The 25438-nt window shown below is 41.8% G+C and overlaps 1 protein-coding gene across 1 annotated transcript in view; it reads right to left on the reverse strand.

Moving 5' to 3' along the window:
* The window catches only part of EFL1 (elongation factor like GTPase 1), a 558006-nt gene that overhangs the window by 505359 nt on the left and 27209 nt on the right, over window positions 1–25438 (reverse strand). Inside the window, exons 3-7 of the mRNA XM_077472758.1 lie at window positions 21790–21857; window positions 21599–21683; window positions 18846–18979; window positions 12007–12144; window positions 11714–11916 (exon numbers count right to left, since the gene is read on the reverse strand). Of these exons, the coding sequence (XP_077328884.1) occupies window positions 11714–11916; window positions 12007–12144; window positions 18846–18979; window positions 21599–21683; window positions 21790–21857 (628 nt within the window). The remainder of the gene's footprint in view (window positions 1–11713; window positions 11917–12006; window positions 12145–18845; window positions 18980–21598; window positions 21684–21789; window positions 21858–25438) is intronic.

A 25438-nucleotide genomic window follows, 5' to 3' on the forward strand; every position in this document is an offset into this window, starting at 1 on the left:
TACCTCTGTAATGAACATAATTTTTTGGTATAATAAAGAACTGTAATTGAGGAAAAAAACAAAAAACAAAAACATACTATTTAAAAACTTCAAATTCTAAACCCAAACAGTACAACTCACTGAAAAAGCAGAAATACCTTCAGATAAGCAGTATTGTCCAGTTGTTTCTGTTGATTGACCCTAGCTCTAGAGGCTCCGTAGTTGGTGAATTTCTCTTATTGAGAAGCAAATGTAAAACAGCCCTAGCCTTTGAAAACCTCTGATTTCTTCTCAGCTCAAGAAAGCAGATTAGTAGGGAGCTCACGGGAACCACAAAAGTGGGAGGCTGAACAACAAAAATAGTCCAATTCTACATCAATCTAAACATTCCCTAATTTTCCAGGTGAATAAAAAACAAAGCACCCTGTAGACTGCAACTCTCCTGATTGCACTGCTTTGAACCAACCAACTATTGATTGTGTTTTGGAGTTGCCCATAAAAGCAAAAGGAGGGAGGTGGCAAATTATTTTACTTCTTTTACCATAAAAATAAATAAAAATTTTAAAAAAATGGAATTACCATCAATTTCCTACTAAAATTATTTAACTATAATGTTTTGAGAAATGCTGCCTGTAGTTGTTATTTAGTTGTAATTTTGGGAGCCCTTATAAATCACAAAAATAAAGCCCAATTTCTTCCACTCATGCTCATATTTCTGTGATGGAAAAGTTTGAAATAAAATAAGAACCTGCACTAGTGATACATATACACACAAACACACACACAGACATACAAAGACATTGAATGTATAGTAATAGAAAATAAATAGAAAAATGTTCAAAGGCACCTATCAGTCCCTCACACAATATATTTTTATGAATTACGGAAAAAAATAAAAATAAAGATAAAGTTTTCATAAACTTTCATTACCTCTGGGATACTTTACAACCACTTTAAGGAGCAGTGTTAGCAAACCCTTACAAACCACTTTGACCTACAGGTAAGCCTAGATTAAAGCTTACCTGTAGGTCCAAGAAATATCTCCTAAACCTACACGGTTTTAAAGGCTGCAACTAACGATTATTTTCATAATCAATTAGTTGGCCGATTATTGTTTCGATTAATCGGTAAATAACCTTTAAAAAAAAAAAAAAGTGGGTCAAATTGACGTTCATTTTCAACCACAGTGAGGGGACAATTTGGAAATAATAGAAAACTTCTTAGGCAAAGGAATTTTCAGACAGATAGTGTATGTGGTTTTCGTTCAGAAATTACATTAATTTTAAAAACAGAATGTTAAAAACAAGTGAAAATTTCAAACAAAATACTTTCATTCAGCAAATGTACAAAGATTTTTCGTCTGAATATTCTCATCTTAAAAATTGATCTGTGTGGTCAGCATAAGGCTCGGTGCACACCTATGCAGTTTGCTTTTGATCCGTTTCTGCAGCGCTTTTTGCTGTACGTTTTGATTTTTGCGCACATGATTTTACTGCAATTTGCATTTTTGCTCTTTTTTTGGGCAGATTAAAAAACACAAATTGCTGCAAAAACGCATTACATGCTTTTCTGCAGCTTTTCCATTGAAGTATATTGAATCAATAAAGCACCATTTTGCGTTAAAAGTCCCTGACCCTTTCAGATATGAACGTGTCCCATAGGAAACCATGTAAATGAACTGTAGTGCATTTCTGCAAAAAGCACCAATAAACACACAGATGTGAACCAGGTCTAAGACATTTAGAAACATAATGGGGTTAAAAAAACTAAAATTAGCCCTTTATAGTACAAAAAAAATCAGATAATCACTACTGTAAGGAGTTAATTTTTTTACTGTAGAATAGTGAAAGTAATATTCACAGCAGCGATTATTTGCTCTTTTTGCACTATAAAGGGCTCATTTTGTTTTTAACCCCATTATGTTACTGGCCGATTAATCGATTATGAAAATAGTAATCGATTAATTTCATAATCGATTAGTTGTTTCAGCCCTACACGGTTTAGGAGATATTTGCCAAAACACAGGCACCGCTGTCTACGGCGCGGCATCATCGCGGCTTCGAATGACAGCGCCGGAGCAGCGAGACCCACCGAGAAGATGGAGGCTCCGTACACAAGGGGACAGCGGTGACTTCGCTGGTTCCTGTGTCAGGTAAGTGACACATAATGGACTACTATGCGATGCATAGTAGTCCATTATGCTTTACCTTTGCAGGAAATCAAAGAAGATGTAAACCCATCAGGGTTTACTTTCTCTTTAAGGCTCGGTTCACATAAGTCCTAGCATGGTTAAAAGGAGTTCGGTGAATGAAAGGGAGTTTCACCCACCAGTTCAGGATGCGCTCAGTGGACCCTCCCTCTCCTCCCCTTACACGTATTACGTTTGGGAGGAGAGGGCGCGTGCCCCTCCGTGCATCGGCGCCTCGTCTGTCATGCTGTGGGTGTAACGGCGGGTGTATCGTGCACATTACATCAGTTTTGGCGCCATTGCGCCGACGCCTGTCCCTAACATCCTGTGTTCCTGTATGGGGAGCTTGCGCACCTGCCACTGAGTGATTACTTGGTTCAGGTGCGGTTGGTTCTCCCCCATTGGTCCACTGATGTGGCATTGGCGGCATATATTCACATCCCCCAGTGCAGTGGGCTGTTCATATGACCGGTCTGCCGCTGGGGGATTGCACACCGGCTACGTTGGTTGCTGGTGGTGCTTTTATGCAGCATTGGGGTTAGTTTTTCTCTTGTACCAGATTCACTTTTTCTTGCCTTCTCTTTTTTCTCATTTACTTTTAAGTTTTACTTCCCATCACCTTCCCACTTGTTTTAGACTTTTCGGTTTTTCTTATTCTTTTTTGATTCACATACTTTTTCACACTGATACTCTCACATTCCTCTTGCACTTCTCTTATATTGTCCAAACCCCTTGTGGCTTTTTTCACACTCTCAGACCTTCACAACCTGACACTTTCACTCATATAAAATCATTATTTAGAATATGTCACTGTTATAATTACACATATACTTTAAACATTTTGTTTCTAGATATCCTTGTTCCACTCAGTAGACCCAATTCTTTGCCACATGGAGATTCTATTCATACTGCTTATGCCCTGATACCATCCTGTGCTGCATCCTTGTTTTTATGCCGCCTCAGCTCCCGCGTGGGGTTTGTATTCTCGCCTGACCCTTGGCTGGCCACTCCTAGCTGTGGTTGTGGTCAGGTTTGGTGAGTGTTGCTGGTCAACCATTCATACGTATACAATTATTTTGAGTATTTTTTACTTAGAATTCAGTTCTTTACATCCCTTTTTATATATATTCCATAGGAATGTCTGCCGCATCTGCTCCTGACGATTGGGAATACCCATGAAACGCGTAGAGCTTTACTTGATGCTGCAGTTACACCTCATACGAACTGATATTTATTTATTCATTATTACTAGACTTTATGATGTCTCTATATTTTTTGACAGATGTACATATACCATGTAGGCGTACATGCCAGCATCGGGCATGGTGCTATTGGCATGTACATGCCCTCTTGTATCAATCTGTATATTCATTACTCCGATCATGTGTTGTATGTATGTACTTTGTTTACCATGTTCAGTTTTTGTGCACACTATATGTGTATATATACGATATTAACAATGATTTAATGCTTTGAGAGTATTTAATAAATAAAATACGTTTTATATTGTAACTCACCTCCACTATTCAATTGCTTCATTCAAAGTCCCAATTTCCTTCTCCTTTTTTTATTCATTACCGGGATGGAGGCACCTTTGGGTGCTTCATTTAAAGTCCCAACCCTCTTCTATTGGTATGCTTGAAGCAGTCTTCCTCTAGCCCACCTCAATGTATGAAAAAGTCTTCCAAATATTGGATGTTTCAAACATTGCAAGCCAACAGGAGGAAGACTGCCCCACATATTGGAGGTCAGCGGGAGGAAGATTGCTCCATATATTGGAGGTCAGAAGGAAAAAGACTGACCCATACACTGGAGGTCAGCAAGAAGAAGACTGTCATATGCATAGGAGGTCAGCAGGAGGAAGAATGACCTATACACAGGAGGTCAGCGGAAGGAAGGCTCTCCATACACTGAAGGTTAGTGGGAAGAATACTGCACCATACTGTGGAGTTCAAGAGATGAAAACTGCCCCATACATTTGAAGTCAGTGGGAGGTGAGACTGCCCCATACATTAAAGGTCTCTCTGTTCCTGTGGCTATAGATACTGGACAATAGAGTTCATCAGCACTCCCTAAGTCAAATAAACAAACCAATTGTACTCCAATGATAACAGCCTTCACACAATCTTACTGTTCCAGAACAAGATCACAAGGAAGTGAGGCTCAGACTGGGTGGACTTGGAACAATAAAGTTGTGTGAATACTGATGTCATCAGAGTGTGGCTAGTACACAACACTCTATACACTTTGCTGTAGGTTATATACTCATGAACCCTGCATCCCATACTTTATGTTGTATGTTTCAAAATCTTGACTATTGCAGTCTGTACAACGTGTCATACAGTACAAACTCCGAAGCACTGCATTCTGCATGTTACATACTCCTATCACTGCACTTAATAAACTCTGTTTTACCTTACATACTCTTAACAACTACACCATACAGTATACTGTATGCTATGTTGTACATTATATTGGCCTTGTTGTTGTAGTTGTGCTATACATTACATACACCTGGCCAAAGTGGTCATCATCTCAAAAACAACTATTTTATTCAAGTTGGCTATATGTCTACATTGTGTATGCAGAAAGCAAGCATAATAAAAGAGCTCATTTTTAATGATCTTTGTTATGAGGTTTAAGCATGTCTTTAAAAAAAATCTGCTCGTTTCCTATTAAAGCATATTTTGTGGGTGCATGGACTACAGCATGTATGTACAAATTCATACAATCAGTAGGCCAAGGCTCTATTTAACCATGCTCTTTTGAACGATGGCTGCTGTTTGCAACGAAACATCGTGCTAAATGCAGCTCTTTGTTGTGTCCAAGGGCGCTTAGGCTTTTACAATCCTAGCAACATCCGGTGGGGGGATGAATCTTTCCTCAGGAATGCTGTCATGATATGTGGAGTAAACACACACTGGATATAATTCAATGATTATAAAAAAAATAAAAAAATAGAATTTTTATGACTTCAATCGTTTTCTTTATTTTTATCAATTTTATTGTAAACACATGCAGACCAGCGTACGTCGATATACATCGGCTCAGTGGCACAGCTGTGCAAATGGGCGTACAGGTGCGTCCCTTTTAATCTACGGCATTGTGGGCGCATGTGCGCCATGCATCTTCGTGACCACGAACTCGATGTCCACTGGTGTCCCGTGATCGTATCATGGAGCGGCAGAATGGGGAAATGTCTATGTAAACAAGGCATTTCCCTGTTCTGCCTAGCAACATGAAAGAGATCTACTGCTCCCTGTCATTTTATTTATGCACACCTGTGTTCACAGACTTTGCTTCACAATACCTCAATTGTGGATGTGTAATTTATCATCACACATACTATGTAATTTTGGACTTTATGCAAATTTGGATTTATTGATTGATTTAATTTTTTTGTTATGCCCCTTGGCATAACCATACATCATTAACTGGTTCGTACTCAGTGGTTTACGTTCATATTTGTATTTTGTATTTGTTTTGGCGCTGCTACAGTTTTTTCCTATTTTATTTAGTGTGTATCTCACTTTTAGTGGTTGCTTACCTTTATTTTTTATTTTTTTCATATTATATTTCTTTTCACATTTTATGTTTTGAAGTAGTGCGGTATTTTTCTTACTAGTGATTTAAATCTACTTGATTTAAATCAAATTCACCCTGATTTTATAAGAAGCCATTCAGGTTATACGTCATTCGCCCACCACCACGCGCTCCCATGGATTAAAGAACCCTTCCTGAGTTTCAACCAGCCGTCATTGGTGAGGGTGAGGGGTACACCATCAACAAATAATTTGGTTTAGGAAATTAGAGTTTAATCTTCAAGCAATTCCAGCTCCAGAAACGCAGTACTAAGCGGGTTAATTAATAGTTTAGATTACAAGATCAAAATTGAGTACTTCTTTAAACAAATTGAAATGTCTGAGAATTAGTCTTAACATTTCTATTAGCAAAATCTAAAATTCCCATTTTGACAGCACATGCTGCATGCATTTTTCATTATAAAGAAATATATATGACTGTGGAAAAGAACATAATTAAAAAGATGTACACCTTCTATAAACCTGATGAGATGTATGTGTTACTCAAGATCTGAAAGAACGCTTTAACAGCATTGCAAAAAATAATCACCTAAAATGAACCCTGACAATGGAGAGCACATAACCACAGCTCCATCTAGTGACTGATATTCAAATTTAAAATACAGACCTAGATTATAGACGCAACTTCAAAAATCTTTCCAATAATTACTAGGCAATTTAATATAACCCCTCAAATAACCAGAGGCAAAAGATTTATAAATAAAAATCTAAACCTTAAGCTTACCCCAGTGGAAGACGCACTTTTGCAAATGTATCAAAGGGAGATAGTTACTTTTTTTTTAGTTTTTTGAGAATTCTGAAAACAAGATGATAACTGGGGTGTTGGTGAATATGTTTTCAGTTTTCTATTACTAGTAGAAAGGTTATGAGATCATGGACAAACATGGGAACGCATAGGTATACCCACACACAAATGTATGACGCCATTGCTGCAGCCATACTAGTAACTGTCACAGCCGGGGATGTGGAGCTGAAAACATCACCTCCTTACTTTTAATTGCTAACATTTAAAGATGATCACCTGACAGAAAAGATATGGCTACTTAGTTTTTTGGCATACAAATATACATCGATCAGCCATAACATAGCTACCCATCTAAAAATTGAGTAGGCTCTCAAAAACAGCCCTGACCCAAAAAGAGGCACGGACTCCACTAAGCTTGTGAAGGCATGCTGTGATATCTGCCTCTAATGGCTTTCCCCTTCTTCTCATAATGCATGCTGGTGCCATGTCTTCCCTAATGCCGCGTACACACGGGCGGACTGTATGGCCTACTTAGTCCGTCAAAACACATTTCAGCGGACAGTCCGCTCGTGTGTGGGCTTCAGCGGACTTTTTCAGCGTGCAGTCTGGCATACTAAGTATTTCGGATTTTTCGAAATTCTGTCCGTCATACTTTGGTTTCAGCAGACAATCCGCTCGTCAGTGTGCTAGTTCGACGGACTAAGAATGACGCATGCCCATAAAGGATTTACACGGCGGAAGGGTGCTTTGCTGTGTATTGGACTTCCTATTTCTAGTCCCGTCGTACGTGCTGTACGTCATCGCGCAAGCTTTCGTCGGACTGTTTGGGTATCCGTGTGTGGTCAAGTCCGTTCAGTGGAAAGTATGACGGACTGTCCGTCGGATTGTATGACGGACTAAGTACGCCATACAATCCGCTCGTGTGTACACGGCATAAGTGACACATACGCACCCGGCCATCCACATGATGTAGAAGAGAAGGAAAAAAAAAAAAATCGGACCAGGCCACTTTTTTCTATTGCTCTGTGGTCCAGTTCTGATGCTCACATGCCCGTTGTAGGAGTTTTTGGCTTTAGACAAAGGTCAGAATGGGTACCCTGACATCTTTCTTTTGGAACGAGTATGAACTTTTTCAGCTATTTGAGCTACAGTAGCTCTTCTATAGGACTGGCCTACACGGGCAAGCCTTTGCTCCCCATGTGCATCAATGAGCCTTGGCTGCCCATGACCTTGTCTCTGGTTTGCTGGCTTTCCTTCCTTGGACCACTTTTGGTACTGTAGATCGCTTTTGGACCACTGCAGACCGGGAACATCCCACAAGAGATGCATGCAGTTTTGGAGTTGTTCTGACCCAGTCATCTAGCCATTACAATTTGGTCCTTCTCAGAGTCACTCATTTCCTTACACTTGCCTATTTTTTTCCGCTTTCAACACATGAAATTCAGGGATAACAAGATCCCTTGCTGCCTGACAGAGTATGTGGCTGGTTTTTAAGAAAAAAAAAAATAAGTAATTTTGAAATTGATGGCAACAACATAATTTTAAAAAGTTTGGATTGAGCCATGTTTACCATGGTATAACATCTTCTCTTCTTTTAACAACACTGTAAACATCTGGGAGCCTAGGAGACCAGTTGCTGGAGTTTTGGGACATGGATATTGTCCTATTTTTGACTGATATAGGATTTTAAATGCTCAACAATCCATCTTTGTAGCATTTTTCATTTCAAGATGCACCAAATATTTTCAAAATGGTGAAAGGCCTGGACTGCAGGCAGGCCAGTTAAGCATCCAAACTCTTCTACTACGTAGCCAGGTTGTTGTCATAGATGCATTATGCTCTTTAGCATTGTCCTGCTGAAATATGCAAGACCTTCTCTGAAAAAGACATTGTGGGTTATTTACTGAAGGAAAATCCACTTTCCACTGAAAGTGCACTTGGAAGTAAGGTCGCTGTAGATACGAGGGGAACATGCAAGGAAAATAAAAAAACAGCATTTTTAGCCTGCACATGATTTGGATGATAAAATAAGCAGAGCTTCCCCTCAGTTCAGATCTACCCCTTAGATTTAGAGTGACTGCACTTCCAAGTGCACTTTCAAGTGCACTTACAGTGCAAAGTGGATTTTCCTTTCGTAAATAACTCCCATTGTTTAGATCGGAGCATATACTGGCACAAAACCCAGATATATCTTTCAGCGTTGATGGTGCCTTTACAGATGTGCAAGCTGCCAATTCCATCTGCACTAATATACCCCCCCATACCATCAGCGATACTGGCTTTGAACTGATCACTTATAACAAGCCAGAAGGTCCTCCTTCTCTTTAGTACGGAGGACGCGGCACACTGAATCTTTGATTATATTATGTACTGTAGATGATGATTTGCTTAATGTCTTTTCAATTTTACATTGAGAAACATTATTTTGAAATTGTTTGACAATTTTTAGATGCAGCTTTTCACAAATTGGTGAACCTCTTCCATCTTTGACACTCTAATGCCCCGTACACACGGTCGGATTTTCCGACGGAAAAAGTTTGATGGGAGCTTTTTGATGGAAATTACGACCGCGTGTAGGCTCCATCGGACATTTTTCATCGGAATTTCCGAGACACATTTCTGATGTACAAAGTTCCACACTTGCTCAAAATCAAGCAGAAGAGCCGCACTGGCTATTGAACTAATTTTTCTCGGCTCGTCGTACGTGTTGTACGTCCCGCATTCTTAACGTTCGCAATTTCCAACCAACTTTGTGTGACCATGTGTATGCAAGACAAGTTTGAGCAAACATCCGTCGGAAAAAATCCATGGATTTTGTTGTCGGAATGTCCGATCGTGTGTATGGGCATAAGATGCTCTTTTTACACCAGATCATGTTACTGACCTGTTGCCAATTAACCTAATTAATTGTAAAATGTTCTTCATTGTTAGTACTATGTAATTTGCCAGCTTTTTGTTGCCCTGTCCCAAACTTTTTTTTAGAAGTGTTGCTGCCATCAATTTTAAAATTACCTTATTTTTTTCTTAACCACTTGCCGACCGACTCACGCCGATATACGTCAGCAAAGTGGCATGGGCGTGCAAAACAACATACCTATACGTTGCTGCGTCATCCGCAGCCAGCGGGCCGCGGGGCGTGGCCATGCAGACTCAATGTCCACTGTTGGCTCGCAATCATGGCACGGAGAGGCAGAATGGGGGGATGCCTATGTTAACAAGGCATTTCCCTGTTCTGCCTAGCAACATGACAGAGATCTACTGCTCCCAGTGATCAGGAGTAGTGATTTCTGTCATGGTCTAGTGAGCCCACCCCCCTACAGTTGCTGAGGGAACACATGCTGTGGGAACACAGTTAATCTCTTCCCTGCCAGTGGCATTTACACAGTAATCAGTGCATTTTTATAGCCAATTGTCCCAAAATAGTGTCAAAAGTGTCCGATTTGTCTGCCACAATTTTGCAGACACGGTAAAAATCACAAATTTTTATCGTCATTACTAATAAAAAAATGTTTTTAAATATATCTATCCCTTATTTTGTAGACACGATAACTTTTGTGCAAACCAATCAATATACGCTTATTGCGATTTGTTTTTACCAAACATATGTAGAAGAATACATATTGGCCTAAACTGTGGAAGAAATTCGTTTTTTTATATATTTTTGGGGGATATTATAGCAAAAACTAAAAAATATTGTTTTCAAAATTGTCGCTTTTTTTGGTTTATAGCACAAAAAAACAAAAAAAACGCAGAGGTGATCAAATACCACCAAAAGAAAGCTCTATTTGTGGGAAAAAAAGGACATAAATTTTGTTTGGGTACAACGTCGCAATTGTCAGTTAAAGCGACGCAGTGCCATATCGCAAAAAAGGGCTTGGTCGGGAAGGGGGTAAATCCTTCCAGGGCTGAAGTGGTTAACATGGCATTTTCTCAGTTTAAACCTTTGATATGTTTTCTATTGTGAATAAAATGAGTTTAAGGGATTTGCAAATCATTGCATTCTGTAAACGTCTGGGAACCTAGGAGACCAGTTGCTGGAGTTTTGGGCCACCAGCGGCATGCCCCCCCCCCCCCCCCCCCCCCAACACTGTGAGAGGAACTGATGTTGTTCCTCCCATTGTGTAACATCAGAAACAAAGTGACAAGGATTTCATCACTTCCAATTTCAGTTCCTCTGTTTACAAAACCATTGCTAGCTTGCGTGGCAGCAAATCAAACTGATCTTGGTTTTATCTGCTGCTTTGTAGGCCAGAGCAGAGATCTGGGGTCTCTTAGACCCCAGATCTTGCCAAAAAGAGGACCTATTATGGCCCATGCTATCACAAGGGATGTTGTTTATCTCTTGCGATAGCAATAAAAGTAATTACAAAAAAAGTTACAGTGTAAAAATAAAATAAAAAAGTAAAAAAAACATGTTTTAACCATGTCTGCACACAAAGGTGAATCGCAATCGCACCACACGTGGGATATCACCATGAATGACCATGAATCACAATGAATCACCATATCACCATGAATGCTAGAGTGAGAGAAATAATTTTAGCACCAGAGCTCCTGTGTAAATCTAAAGTGGTAACCTGTAAAGGCTTTCAAAGCGTCGCCTATGGATAATTGAATATACCGCAGTTTGTCACCATTTCATAAGCATGCGCAATTTTAAACCATGACATGTCTGGTATCTATATACCCGGCGTATCATCAAAGAGAAATCACTACAGGCATCTTGTGGTTCATTGGCTTTTACAAGTTGCACCTTTGTGAATATCTATTTTTTGCACTTTCCATTCGCCTCAATACATTTTTGGTCATGCACTAGGAGCTTGCGCCTTCTTCTGTTTTTTTGGTGCAACCTCAACTTTTAAATTTTACCAATGCAACATGCACTAAACTTCATTAAACAGTATTTTTGCCAAAATGTGCGTCCGCATCCCCCCCCCCCAAAAAAAATTGTGAAAATACTACGTGACATAAAAAACTGCAACACTCACCATGTTATCCTCTAGGGTCTCTGCTTAAAAAAATGCTTATTTTTACATTTTATTGTGATTTACATGATTTTTACATTTTATTTTTTAGAATTGGCCTGGGGGTCGGGTGGTTAATTTGTAATTTCTAGTTAATAGACCAAAAGTAATCCAGAGAAATGCTGTAAGGGGAAAAAGTTATAAAAAACATTACAATAGAGGAACAGGAGCTTACGTGAACCCCCATCCATCAATGGCACTGGCAAACACCACATTGCCCTGGTCTGGGGAGAAATAGAGCTGAGAGTCGTCTGAGTTTTCCAAGCCTGCACTCCAGTCATACACCTGATCCCCTTCCGTTGTCTCTGTGGTAGTGTCTTTTTCAGCTCTCTCTTCCAAGACCCTGGAGGTGAACAGGCCTCCCGTCACGGCATTTACCTGAAAAATAAAGAGGATGGTTAGAGATAATTTTGTCAGGGAGTGGTACATTGAACAGATGTATACACCTCCTATGGATGCAGTGCTTACCTGCTCCAGTATTTTTTGAAGATGGGTATATGCTTCTAGGGATGACATTTTCAGTTCCACTATCAGTCTATCAATCTTATTGATTACCAAAACAGGTCGTATATTCTCCAACCAGGCTTGTCGTAATACTGCCTGGGTCTACAGAAGAAGAAAAAACACAGAATTTGTAGCATAATACCACATTACAGTATTGTGTGGTCCCAGTTACACTATAGGAGATATATATATATATATATATATAACACAAACATGTCTAATTTGCTGCGCATGTGCCAAACGGCATTTGACGGAACATTGGAAATGTCCGTAATTGTCATTCTGCGCATGCGTGGCTGACTTACGAAAATTTCCCGGATTACAAACAGGATGAAAGTCCCTAACGGATTCGTAACCCGGGGACCCCGCACGCGCGCGTGTATATATATATATATATATATATATATATATATATATATATATATATATATATATATACATATACACACACACACACACACACACACACACACACAGTATATAGTATAGTGGGCCAGCCCAGCTTGTCCCCTCCTACCAGCATGCCTCAGTTTTTTGTTGCTAGTGTCTTAGGAGGATGGAAATCTTTTCTTCAATTCTGTAGGGAACCGTCTAACATTTTTGAAGGCATTTCTTCTTAATTTTTACTACTATAGATGGTCTCTACATTTGAAGCTATCTGGAGCAACCTAGGTACCAGACGTGGCAGGTCTAGCTTAGAAGTGACCTTCGGGCACTGGGTTCTGTGTTAGCCACTTTCTCGACTACATTTTGGTAGCAAGTTAGCCGTGGAGCGCTTTCCAGGTCGAGAGCCATTGGCATTGCCTCTGGGCTTGCCCGTTCTCTGAAGACTTGCTCTGTGAGTTGGCTGATCAGGCTAAGGACTTGGAGCTACCTCACTGTTTGGACCGCCAAGTGCATTTGAATTTTCGCTTTCCATTATTTTACCACCAAAGGGTTAACACTGAGGGGGCTGACATCTGCTGGGTCAAAAGTGGCATGGTATTCAACATCAAGGAAACACTTCCCCATGTCTGCTCTTGCTTTGCAAAGAGCCACAAGGAACTCTGGATACTTGGTTTGTTTATACTGCCGTCCACAATAAGGCTCGGTTCACACAGGGGCGACTTGTCCGGGCAACTTAGCCGCCTGACAAGTCGCACTCCGTTCTGTACTATGGAACCGTTCTAATAGGAGCGACTCAAGTCGCTCCGACTTAGAAAAAAGGTTCCTGTACTACTTTTGGGGCGACTTCAGGCGACTTGCATTGACTTCTATACAGAAGACGTTTTGCAAGTCGCCGCTGAAGTCGTGTGCAGGTCGCGTCCGTGAGTCGCGCTGCAAGTCGTGCCGCCCCTGTGTGAACCGAGCCTAACTATGATCACCTCCAGCCGTCTGACTCAACCAACTGTCTGGGTTTTGTCTTAGGCCTTGCCTTGTACCCTAAGCCTAGTTGAATCACTGCCAGTCACAATATGTCTGTATATAGAGACAAAGGGGCAGTGGGCAATGAGCGACCCCAGCTCACACATCCCTAACAGTTTTGCTCTGTGCCTTCCGAAGGTACCAACTTTTGAAATCTGCAATCTGGTTACTCAATGATTATACGATCCACCATATCATCGGAGTCCTCCTTAGCACCACCAAATGAGACCTATACTTCAGTTGTACAAGACCTTGTGATCAAATTCATCCAGTTTCTCACTGCAGTTGACCACAGAGGCTCTAAGTGAAATTCTATGTCTTCCCCTGTAGAGTCCATGCCTGATCAGCTGGCAACAGGTTGCAATGACCATCTCCAACTCTTATCTGGGTTCACCCAAGTCTCTCCCTAATGGGATTATCTTGGAGAAATTGCAGTTTTCTGCCATTACCCTAGATTTAAAACAGACCACTAGTAGGTATGTGGTACATATCATTGGAGCACATGTGTCTTGGTGTAAGAAGTCTAAAGACAGTTTGGCCAAGTCTCTTCCTTCTCCTCTGGCCATCCGGAGAACCAGGTTTCACCATCAGTGAAGCCTTCAGGATAAATGTTCTCCCCCCACTTTTCTAAGGAGGGGGGCTGTTTTACTAATCCTTGCAAGCTCCTGGGTAGTTTTTTCTTCAGGTGCAGAGTGCTATTTCATGCTTATGAATAGGGCTGCAACTAACGATTATTTTCATAATCGATTAGTTGGCTGATTATTGTTTCAATTAATCGGTTAATAAACTTAAAAAAAAAAAAAAGTGGGTCAAATTGACGTTTATTTTCAACCACAGTGACGGGAAAATTTGGAAATAGAAAACTTCTTGATCAAAGGAATTTTCAGACAGTGTATGTGGTTTTTGTTCAGAAATGAAGTGAAAATTTCAAACAAAATTCTTTCATTCAGCGAATGTACAAAGAGTTTTCATCTGAATATTCTCACCTGAAAATTGATCCGTGAGGCCAGCATAAGGCTTGGTACACACCTATGCAGTTTTTGCTTTTGATCCGTTTCTGCAGTGCTTTTTGCTGTGCATTTATTGATTATTTTTGCGCACGTGCTTTTACTGCAATTTGCATCTTTTTTGGCCAGATTAAAAAACACAAATTGCTGCAAAAACGCATTACATTCTTTTCTGCAGCTTTTCCTTTGAAGTATATTGAACCAAAAAAAGCGCAGTTTTGGGTTAAAAGTCCCTGACCCTTTCCAAATATGCAGCAGCTGAAAAAAGCACAGATATGAACGTGTCCCATAGGAAGCCATGTATAAGAACTGCAGTGCGTTTCTGCAAAAAGCACCAATAAATATATATATGTGAACCAGGCCTAAGATGTGTAGAAACATGATGGGGTTAAAAAGACTAAAATGAGCCCTTTATAGTACAAAAAAGCAGATAATCACTACTGGAAGGGGGTTCATTTTTTTTACCGTAGAACAGTGAAAGTAATATTTACAGTAGTGATTATATTTTTGTACTATAAAGGGCTCATTTTAGTTTTTTTTTTAACCCCATTATGTGACTGGCCGATTAATCGATTCATTTCATAATCGATTAGTTGTCGATCGATTCGTTGTTTCAGCCCTACTAATGAATTGATCCCATCACATCTCACCCTCTACCTCCCCGTTTCAGGGTACAGATTAAACCTACCTTTGCTTCCCTGGGGCCTTTCAGACTCAACATTTCCTGTTCTAATGTCTGTGCCAGTCTGGTTTTAGGAGATTAACCCCAGCCTGTCCACTGTTCTTTTCCCTCAGAGCACTCATTTGTCTCCTTTGAGACACATACAGTGCCTTGTGAAAGTATTCGGCCCCCTTGAACTTTTCAACCTTTTGCCACATTTAAGGCTTCTAACATAAAGATATAAATTTTTTATTTGTTGTGAAGAATCACCAACAAGTGGGACACAATTGTGAAGTGGAACGAAATCTATTGGATTTTTGAAACTTTTTTAATTAATAAAAAAATGAAAAGTGGGGCGTGCAAAATTATTCGGCCCCCTTGCGTTAATACTTTGTAGAGCCACCTTTTGCTACGATTACAGCTGCAAGTCGCTTGGGATATGTCTCTATCAGTTTTGCACATCGAGAGACTGAAATTCTTGCCCATTCTTCCTTGCAAAACAGCTGGAGCTCAGTGAGGTTGGATGGAGAGTGTTTGTGAACAGCAGTTTTCAGCTCTTTCCACAGATTCTCGATTGGATTCAGGTCTGGACTTTGACTTGGCCATTCTAACACCTGGATACGTTTATTTGTGAACCATTCCTTTGTAGATTTTGCTGTATGTTTGGGATCATTGTCTTGTTGGAAGATAAATCTCCGTCCCAGTTTCAGGTCTTTTGCAGACTCCAACAGGTTTTCATCCAGAATGGTCCTGTATTTGGCTGCAATCATCTCCCCCTCAATTTTAACCATCTTCCCTGTCCCTGCTGAAGAAAAGCAGGCCCAAACCATGATGCTGCCACCACCATGTTTGACAGTGGGGATGGTGTGTTGAGGGTGATGAGCCGTGTTGCTTTTACGCCAAACATATCATTTTGCATTGTGGGCAAAAAGTTTGATTTTGGTTTCATCTGACCAGAGCACCTTCTTCCACATGTTTGGTGTGTCTCCCAGGTGGCTTGTGGCAAACTTTAGACAAGACTTTTTATGGATATCTTTGAGAAATGGCTTTCTTCTTGCCACTCTTCCATAAAGGCCAGATTTGTGCAGTGTACGACTGATTGTTGTCCTATGGACAGACTCTCCCACCTCAGCTGTAGTTCTCTGCAGTTCATCCAGAGTGATCATGGGCCTCTTGGCTGCATCTCTGATCAGTCTTCTCCTTGTCTGAGCTGAAAGTTTAGGGGGACGGCCAGGTCTTGGTAGATTTGCAGTGGTCTGATACTCCTTCCATTTCAAAATGATCGCTTGCACAGTGCTCCTTGGGATGTTTAAAGCTTGGGAAATCTTTTTGTATCCAAATCCGGCTTTAAACTTCTCCACAACAGTATTACGGACCTGCCTGGTGTGTTCCTTGGTCTTCATGATGCTCTCTGCGCTTTCAACAGAACCCTGAGACTATCACAGGGCAGGTGCATTTATACAGAGACTTGATTACACACAGGTGGATTCTATTTATCACCATCAGTCATTTAGGACAACATTGGATCATTCAGAGATCCTCGCTGAACTTCTGGAGTGAGTTTGCTGCACTGAAAATAAAGGGGCCGAATAATTTTGCACGCACCACTTTTCAGTTTTTTATTTGCTAAAAAAGTTTAAAATATCCAATAGATTTTGTTCCACTTCACAATTGTGTCCCACTTGGTGATTCTTCACAAAAAATTAAGATTTTATATCTTTATGTTTGAAGCCTGAAATGTGGCAAAAGGTTGAAAAGTTCAAGGGGGCCGAATACTTTCGCAAGGCACTGTAAGCTGTGGGATTTAAGATGAGCTTGATATCCATCTAGTCCGCCATCCCTGTCCTTTTCCAGAGGGTTCATGTGGCCTGCGAGGTCAAGTACTTGCTCATCATTGTCCTACCAGGGCTCTGACTTCCCAGTCTCATCCCTGCATTCACTGTGATCCAACCACCCAGGTCTTCCTTGTCTACAGATAGGTGAGAGTTGAGCTTGGTTCTCGGCCCTATCCTCTAACCCCTGCCTATTCCTTGCATTTGAAACTTCCATGTATCTCCCCATAATAGTCATGTCTCCATGGTATTGAATCCTCATTTTTCTAAGGGAGTAAGGGACCACTTAACGGAGTCATTCTCAGTGTTCATTAACACTCAAATATGGAAATTAATTGTATTAGCCATGCAAATTACCGTAACTGTTTGTTAAATAAAGGTATGCCCCCTTTTTAAGGTTGAAATGGTTTTGACAATATTTGATATCATTTTTTATTCTATTTATGTAAAGGGGGGTGACTGTATGTTTTACAATGTGATGAGTTTTAAGAAATGGGATTGTAAAACTGCTTTGCAATGACAATAAAGCTTAACTATCTTCCTCGGTAGTTCTTGCCCTGGCAAGGTGGATGTCTGCCCTGATTGACCAATCATGTGCCCCCCCCCCCCCCTTTCTCTTTCAGACCCATGAGATCAGGTAAGTTAAGGCCGAGAGCTCTATCTAGTCTAAGTCAGCTCTGGTCTCCTTTTAGTAAGACATTTTTTTCAGCTTCCTCTGTCTGGTCCCAGTTTTTGCAGTGGGGGGTTCTTCTTTATGTTAGGTATTCTAGACTATTTTTGAATAACTCATCAGTATAGGACTCTCTGTGTCTGTCAATGAACAAGAAAGAAAACAGGAATTGTGTAAACACTTCCTTATATAGGAAGGCAAAGTCCATATGGCTTTCTTCTCGCCACTCTTCCATAAAGGCCAGATTTGTGGAGTGCACAGCTAATAGTTGTCCTGTGGACAGATTCTCCCACCTGAGCTGTGGATCTCTGCAACTCCTCCAGAGTTCCCATGGGCTTCTTGGCTGCTTCTCTAAAGAATGCTCTCATTGCCGGCCTGTCAGTTTAGGTGGACGGCCATGTCTTGGTTGTTTTGCAGTTGTGCCATATACTCCATTCTATTTTCGGATGATGGATTGAACAGTGATCCATGAGATGTTCAAAGCCTGGGATACAACCTAACCCTGCTTTAAACTTCTTCACAACTTTATTCCTGACCTGTCTGGTGTGCTCTTTGGCCTTCATAATGCCATTTGTTCACTAAGATTCTCTAACAAACCTCTGAGGGCTTCACAGACCAGCTATATTTATACTGAGAATAAATTAAACACAGGTGGACTCGATTTACTAATTAGGTGACTTCTAAAGGCAATTGGTTCAACTTGATATTAGTTAGGGGTATCAGTGTTAAGGGAGCAGAATACAAATGCACGTCTCTGATATTAACTTGTCAAAATTGTTGAAAACCCATTTATCATTTTCTTTCCACTTCACAATTATGTGCCACTTTGTGTTGATTTATCACATAAAATACATTTACGTTTTTGGTTGTAACATGACAACATGTAGAAAATTTCAAGAGATTATATATATATATATATATATATATATATATATATATATATATATATATATATACACACATATACATATACATATACATATACATACACACATCCATACATACACACATATATATATATATATATATATATATATATATATACACACACATATATATACATATATTTGCAAGCCAATATGTGTACATTTTGAATCTTAGAATAGATTTTCTGCATGTATAAAATACCTGTGATTGTGTGTGCTATTCAGCGGTATATACATTTTTCTAGCAAACATCTAACAGTATTATGTATATCCAAATCTTGCAGTCAAACGTGCTGTGCTTACCTGTGGGCACACACCTTCCACTGCATCCAGCACGATAATTGCACCATCACAGAGACGCACAGCAGTGGAAACCTCTGATGAGAAATCAACGTGTCCAGGAGAATCTATGAGGTTTATAAGATATTCTTGATCCCCTGAAAAAAGAAAAAAGGGAACTCACTTGTCTGGAAGAATAAGTTATGACTTGTAAAGATAGATAAATGAAAAGTGGGATCCTGATGGATACTCAAAAAACAAAAACTTTATATATTGCGTCTTATAAATTCTTTTTACATCGGTTTTCCTTTTTTTTTTTTTTGGCTTTTCCTTTATATTCACCTGGTGATCTGATCAGTAACAAATCTCTTATCTTAGGGTGGCTATGTTCAGTCCTCCACTGTATCTATGGAGGAGCAATGTGGCCAACCTTGGATAGCAACATGTGGAGAGGGTAGGGTTAGCTGGAAAACTAGAGTTAGATGGACTCTTTATAAGTGAATAAGGATGAGCTCAGGCGTGTTAGCATGGAACATGTGCAGAGCCCGCCAGGAAGTCGGCACTGCGCTGCGCTAATCACTGATCACTCATTGCCCCGATGTGCGGCTGCAGAGATCGGCCAATGTCCCACTGCCTGTGATCTAGCGAAAAAAAAACAAAACTGTTTTTAACTTGTAAAACAACACATCTAAAAAAAAAAATAAAAAAAAAATAAAAATAAAGGAGGCCCGGTCTTAAAGTTGTTAAGACACTTTTGGGCTAAAAATAGCGCCTGTAAATCACCTGAAAAACACCTCCCCTGCAGCGCCAGTGAGAGCCTGAGTGCTGTAACACTGGAGCGGTGCACTTGCAGGACTTTAGAAAAAGTCCTGCAAGCAGCATCTTTCGAGTGGTGCGGGAGCTAGGGATACATCGTTCCTCCACCGCCCCTGACATTGTTATCAATCGGCACTGCTGCCGAAGCGCCTGCAAAGCGATTTGGCAGTGGCGCTTTGCGGGCACTTTTAACCCTTTATTCGGCCACTAGCAGGCGTTAAAAGCACCGTTAAAATTAGCTGCGCTTTACAGCTAACGCCCCCCACCCCAGTGTGAAAGTAGCCCTGGGATAAATGTTTTACATAAATTCATAAAAGCTGACCATCGTAAGCACTTCTCAGTGGTAAAAGGTTTGTCTCAGCCCTCACTCCTGCTGGAAACTTTGGTTAAGAAAGTTGAAAAATAGTAGACATATTGGCCTTATCACCAGGTGAACATAAAGGCCTAAAAAAAGCTTAAAAGTAAAAAGAAAAATGAAAACAGCCACCACATCTACAGCTTGGCAAGCTGCAACATGTTGCATGTTTCAGGCACACTTTAAAAGAGAAGCATGGCCAAATCTTTTTTGGCCATACTTCTCTTGTGCCTCACAATAGTATATTTTTGTTCTCCTGTGACCCAGAGGCAGCTGATAGTGTGCTATTGCCTGCTATCAACTAATGGGGCAGAGCCGATCCAGACTCTGGAAGGATCCACAATATGGTTGGGATCCACTTAGCTGGCTGATAGACAGCTGGCTGGGGCAAGCTGCACCCGCCCACCCCAGCCGAGCTCTCCAGTGAGCACTGGAGCAGCAGAGCGGTGAGTGAGAGAAATAACACCAGTTGGTTAGCACTGCTGCCTTGCAGATCTTGGCCCAGTAATCATATCCTAATAGGAAGGCTGTCTGCTAATAGGGATTGAGAGGGGTTCCTCTCACAAAATAAACACACTGAAGGGTAACATTGACTTCCTTCCAAATTAGCCATAAAGCATTTCTAAAGCCAATTAAAAAAATAAAAATAAATATATTATACCTACCTGCTCTGTGCAATGATGTTGGTAAACCCAAAACCATTACAATTTTATTTACCGTATTTTTTGTTCCATAAGACGCACTTTTTCCCCCCCAAAAAATGGGAGTGAAATGCCTGTGCGTCTTATGGAGCGAATACTGACCAGGACTGCCCCCCGCCACTACCATGTTAAATCACCGGGCTGCCGTCTCCCGCGAGCGCTGGGCGATCCTGTCATCCTGAGCCTGTCACTCAGCTTTGCCTGTCACAGACAGAAGACAGAGTAGGCCAAATGGAGTGCGGCCGCGGCATCGTCTCTGGCTGCTCTGTCAGATGTGATGACATCCTCGCCAGGTACAGCTGCATTGTACGACACAGGTCAAGGTCAGGCTGCACTGTACGACACAGGTCAAGGTCAGGCTGCTTTGTATCGCACAGGTCAAGGTCAGGCTGCACTGCATGACACAGGTCAGGCTCAGGCTGCACTGCATGACACAGGTCAGGCTCAGGCTGCACTGCATGACACAGGTCAGGCTCAGGCTGCACTGCATGACACAGGTCAGGCTCAGGCTGCACTGCATGACACAGGTCAGGCTCAGGCTGCACTGCATGACACAGGTCAGGCTCAGGCTGCACTGCATGACACAGGTCAGGCTCAGGCTGCACTGCATGACACAGGTCAGGCTCAGGCTGCACTGTATGATACCAGTCAGGCTGCATCTCATGGGCACTGGTAAATATTTTAGTACACTATTTGGTTCAGAATATTTAATTTTTTGTTTTCCTCTTCTAAAACTTAGGTCTTATTGGTCAGGTGCATCTTATGTAGCATAAAATACATTCTGCAGAGTAATAATACCACATAAAAAATACACAAAAAAGGCACACAGTAATAGGTTATATTATTGAAAGTCACTTGGTGTCCCTGGATAAGGTAAAAGAAACAAGTTAGCATTGTCCATTTACCAATGTTGTACTGCAGGGAGATGGCACTGGATTTCATGGTGATTCCTCGTATCTGCTCATCTTCACGACTATCCAAATAACGTAACTGCAATTCAATAAATACAGCATGAACTAGGCAATGGACAACAGTCGGTCACTGAATACACCATAGCTTATACAATGCACCTAATCATCGTGGAAACAGAAAGTACCTTTCCAGCTAATCTGTTGGAGATGATGCCATTGCTAGATATGAGGCAGTCTGCTAATGTTGTTTTCCCTGTGAGGTAAAAAAGAAAGACACAAATGATTATAAATGTAACAATTGTAGCAGAGTATACAGAATAGCTACAGAGTAGATTGTTTTCAGAAACCAGTGAATCACAAAGCAACACAATTCAAATTTTGAATTTTAAATAATATTTAGCCCGGGTTCACACTGCATGCGGCTTTGATATCGTGTAACTTCACTTGAAATCGCACCGTTTCAAACCTGCATGTCACTGCGACTTCAGGTGCGACACGGCTGATATCTGTCTGAATTCATGCACAGGCGTCTATGCAAGTCACACATGAAATTGCCAAAAGTAGTGCAGGAACTACTTTTTCAAATTGGTGCAGCACCGCAAAGTCGGCGCAGCACGGATCTGAACAGTTCCACTGCCGAAAAGAGGATGCGACTTGTCATGCAATTTGACCTGTCAAGTCACATGACAAGTCTCACTGGGGTGAATGAGGACTTAAAGTGATTGTAAAGGCAAAGGATTTTTTATCTTAATGCATTCTATGCATTAAAGTGATTGTAAACCTTTGTTTTTTAATAACAAAAATATCATACTTACCTCTACTGTGCAGTTCGTTTTGAAAAGTGTGGCCCTCGAACCTCGTCTTCTGGGGTCCCCCGGCAGCGCTCGTTGCTCCTCCCCACATCAGTAAACCCCCTGCGAGAAGCGTTCTCCTGGGGTGTTACCTTGTGGGGGCCCTCCTGAGTCCAGCATTTGCGTGCATAGACAGTATGCCGGACTCGGCCCTGTCCCCCACGTCATTGGAGCCAATGGCTGCGCTGCTATCAATCTATCCAATCAAGAGCTGAGAACTCTGAGCAGAGAGGTCCAGCACGTCTCCACCGAGGGAACGAAGGGCTCAGGTGAGTATGACAGGGGGGCTGAGGGCCGGTCACTGTGAGAAGTTTTTTCACCTTAATGTATAGGATGCATTAAAGGTGAAAAAACACGAGAGTTTACGACTCCTTTAAGATAAAAAGCCTTCTGTGTGCAGCAGCCCCCCCAATACTTACACGAGCCCCATCTCTATTCAGTGATGTTACACAAGAGCCTCAGCCATCGGGAACTCTCCCTCCTTATTGGCTGAGACAATAGCGGCGACATTGACTCCCACTGCTGTTAATCAAACTAAGTTAGCCAATCAGGAGAGAGAGGGGGTGGGGAAGAACTGCCACTCCGTGTCTGAATGGAAGGAGCTGCAGCTCAGCTCGGTTGCCCTATAGCAAGCTGCTTTCTGTGGGGGCACTCAACAGGAGGGAGGGGCCAGGAGCACCACTCAGGGACCCGAGAAGAGGAGGATCAGGGCTGTTCTGTGCAAAACCACTGCACAAAGCAGGTAAGTATAACATGTTTGTTTTTTTTATAGTAAAAAATAAAATAAAAAACCCTAGTTAGACTTACAGGTAACGGTATTTCTACGAGTCTTTCAGGGCAGCACCTGGAGAGAGCGCAGCTCCACCCACTTTCCCAGGAAACACTGCAGATCACTTTAAAGACCGGACACTTCCACCATGGCCTCAGTTGTTCATAGAGTACCTCCAGCGATGCTGAAATTAAATAAGCAGAACATAGCAATAACACCACATTTTTCAAATACAATCTAGGATGGGTCATCGCCGCTGTCCTGAAAGACTCGTAGAAATACCGTTACCGGTAAGTCTAACTAGGGTTTTCTCCCTTCGTCTTTCAGGACAGCACCTGGAGATGATAAGAGAGTACTTACCACCACCACCACTGACCACCGCCTGCAGAACCTTTCTGCCAAACGATTGATCTGAAGCTGAAAGCAGGTCCAACCTGTAGTGGCGGGTGAAGGTGGAGAAGCTTGTCCACATAGCCGCTTTACAGATCCGATTCGGAGAGGCCCCTGCTCTTTCCGCCCAGGATGTTGCTACTGCCCGAGTGGAATGGGTGACTACCCCTGAGGGGGGCTCTACTCCGGATGCTCTATAGGCTTCCCTAATAGCCATTCGTAGCCACCTAGCTATAGTATTTTTGGACGCACTATAGCCCTTCCGTGGTCCTGAGAATATGACGAAGAGAGAGTTTGACTTCCTGAACTTACTTGTGATTCCTAGATAGTGTAATAGACACCTTCTTACATCTAGGCTATGAAAAGACCTCTCCTTAGCATTTGAAGGTGAAGGACAAAAGGTAGGTAGAACTATTTCCTGCATCCTATGGAAGGCTGTTGAGACTTTTGGTAGGAAACCCGGGTCAGTTTTAAGAACCACCCGTTCCGTAAATATGTAACAGAAAGGCTCCACTATTGATAAGGCTTGTAACTCGCTTACTCTTCTAGCAGATGTAATAGCCACTAAAAGAATTAACTTAAACGACCAAAACCTGATAGTCACTTCCTCTGGGGGGTTCAAAAGGTTCTCTGGTCAATGCCTGTAGAACCAATGACAAGTCCCATTTTGGAAAAAACTTAAATGGTATAGACCTAGCTCTGGCCAATGCCTTAAAAAAAATCTAATAAGCGGTTCTTGAGATAACTGCCTCTCAAGAAAAACCGATAAGGCAGCCACCTGTGCCTTCAGGGTACTGGCTGCCAACCCTAGTTCCATGCCCCCATGGAGAAATTCTAGAACCGAAAGTATCTCCTGGGGAGGGAATTCGTTTGATAGGCACCAGGAGTTAAAACGTTTCCACGTTTTAAAATAAATTGACCTAGTAGTATCTTTTCTACTTCCTAAGAGGGTTGTGACGAGCTTATCAGATAACCCCTTTCTTTTTAAGATTTGCTCCTCAGTAACCACCCAGTTAGGTTGAGTTGCCCGATATTCGGATGCTGAAGAGGTCCCTGGGTTAGGAGATCTCTCCGAAGTGGAAGAACCCAGTGGGGTCCCACCGCCATCCTCTGTATGGTTGCAAACCATGTCCTTTTGGGCCAAAAGGGAGCCACTAGAATCAGACTTGTGGATTCCCCCTGCAATTTCTTCAGAACCAAAGGGATCATCTGAAAAGGGGGGAAAGCGTAGCACAAGTGGAAGTTCCGCGGTTGTGCTAGGGCATCCAGTCCCCTTGCTTGATCTTGCCTGTTTAAGGAGAAGAAGGCCTTCACTTTGGTGTTGCTCCGTGACGCGAATAGATCTATCTGAGGCAGTCCCCATTTCACTGTCAGATCTTGAAAAACCTCGGGGTTCAGACTCCATTCTGACTCCCGAATTTTTTCCCTGCTCAGAAAATCCGCTACAAAATTCAGGTCTCCTTTTAGGTGTACTGCTGATATGGACCTCAGGTTGCTTTCTGCCCATGACAGAATCTGACTAGCCAGGGAAAGCAGCATCAACACCTGCTTCTTGTGCCCCCCTGCCTTGTTATATAGGATACAGCTGTGGCGTTGTCGGATAAGACCTGGTTATGGAGACCTTGAACCAGTTCTTTGAAGGCCCATAGTCCCAGCAGGATGGCCCTTAGTTCCCTCCAATTGGAGGATCTCCTGGCCTCTTTGACTGTCCAGCTCCCCTGGGCCATCTGTCCTTCCAGGTGGGCAACCCACCCCCAGGAGCTTGCATCTGTAGTCAACCTCCGGTCTACCGGAAAACACCAAAGTAGACCCTTGTCTAGACTT

The sequence above is a fragment of the Lithobates pipiens genome, unplaced genomic scaffold (genome assembly GCF_037356315.1).
Source record: "Lithobates pipiens isolate NorthernLeopardFrog02 unplaced genomic scaffold, aLitPip1_a1.2 Scaffold_8, whole genome shotgun sequence".
In the NCBI taxonomy this organism is placed as follows: domain Eukaryota; kingdom Metazoa; phylum Chordata; class Amphibia; order Anura; family Ranidae; genus Lithobates; species Lithobates pipiens.